This window comes from Penaeus monodon, chromosome 20, assembly GCF_015228065.2.
Source record: "Penaeus monodon isolate SGIC_2016 chromosome 20, NSTDA_Pmon_1, whole genome shotgun sequence".
NCBI lineage: Eukaryota > Metazoa > Arthropoda > Malacostraca > Decapoda > Penaeidae > Penaeus > Penaeus monodon.
This window is the reverse complement of record NC_051405.1, coordinates 5,505,485-5,506,283: the sequence shown is the minus strand read 5'-3', so window position 1 is coordinate 5,506,283 and position 799 is coordinate 5,505,485. Positions and strand designations below refer to the sequence as shown.

General features: G+C 36.2%; 1 protein-coding gene across 1 annotated transcript in view; it reads left to right on the top strand.

The window, feature by feature from the left end:
* The window catches only part of LOC119585902 (GPI ethanolamine phosphate transferase 1-like), a 24,104-nt gene extending 23,337 nt beyond the window's left edge, over positions 1-767 (top strand). Inside the window, exons 6-8 of the mRNA XM_037934625.1 lie at positions 65-87; positions 396-478; positions 589-767. Coding sequence (XP_037790553.1) covers positions 65-87; positions 396-478; positions 589-767 — 285 coding nt within the window. The remainder of the gene's footprint in view (positions 1-64; positions 88-395; positions 479-588) is intronic.
* The last annotated feature ends 32 nt before the right edge of the window (positions 768-799 follow it).

Below are 799 nucleotides of genomic sequence, written 5' to 3'. Positions count from 1 at the left end.
TTTTTTTGAAAAGGGATAAAAAAGCAGGATTATATATTTTTTAGTCTTTAAACTGGGGTTTCAGAAGCCATACAAAAAGCCTCAAGGGTTAGGGAGTTTTTGTTGGTCTTTTTTTTAATGAAAATTTTTAATTTAACATGCAATACCCAAATCGTAGAAAGAAATAGGGGAATTGTAAAGTTTCCTGAGGGAATGCCTTTAAAATTTTTAAACTAAAGCTAGGAAAAGTCCTGCCTTGCACTATCTTGTATGTTTTGATCTCCACTGTTAGCCTTTATTCATTTTTTGATGATAATTTAACCTACAGATATCCTACCCGTCCCGTCCCCCAAATGTATTTCTAGAATTTTTTAAAAAGTTTTCCCATTAACCCCTTTTGGTTTTCCCGATGGGAGATTGCCATGGGTATTGGGGGGACCAAACAGTGGATGGTACCCCATCAGGGCTATTTCCCGCATCAACGGGTTTGAACAAGCTGGTTTTTCCCCCAATTTGTAGAGCCCTCATTCATATGGTTTTAATTTTTTTGCAATGGCACTTAAAATTAAGGGAAAACCTTTACATTTAAAATTTTTCTTTTTAAAAAAGATTCAAAAAATAAGCTTTTAGGTTTCCTAAAGTGTCCACAAACTACTGAACAAGATGGGGTTCCAACCTCCACATTAATGGCCCCTAAACCCCAAATTTTTAAATTTTCCCGGGGTTTAACCCCAAAGTCCAATGATGTTCCCATAATGACATTCATGGGAAATTTGTTGTGGGCCTAAATTAAATTTTAACCCTTTTCGGGCGGAGCCCT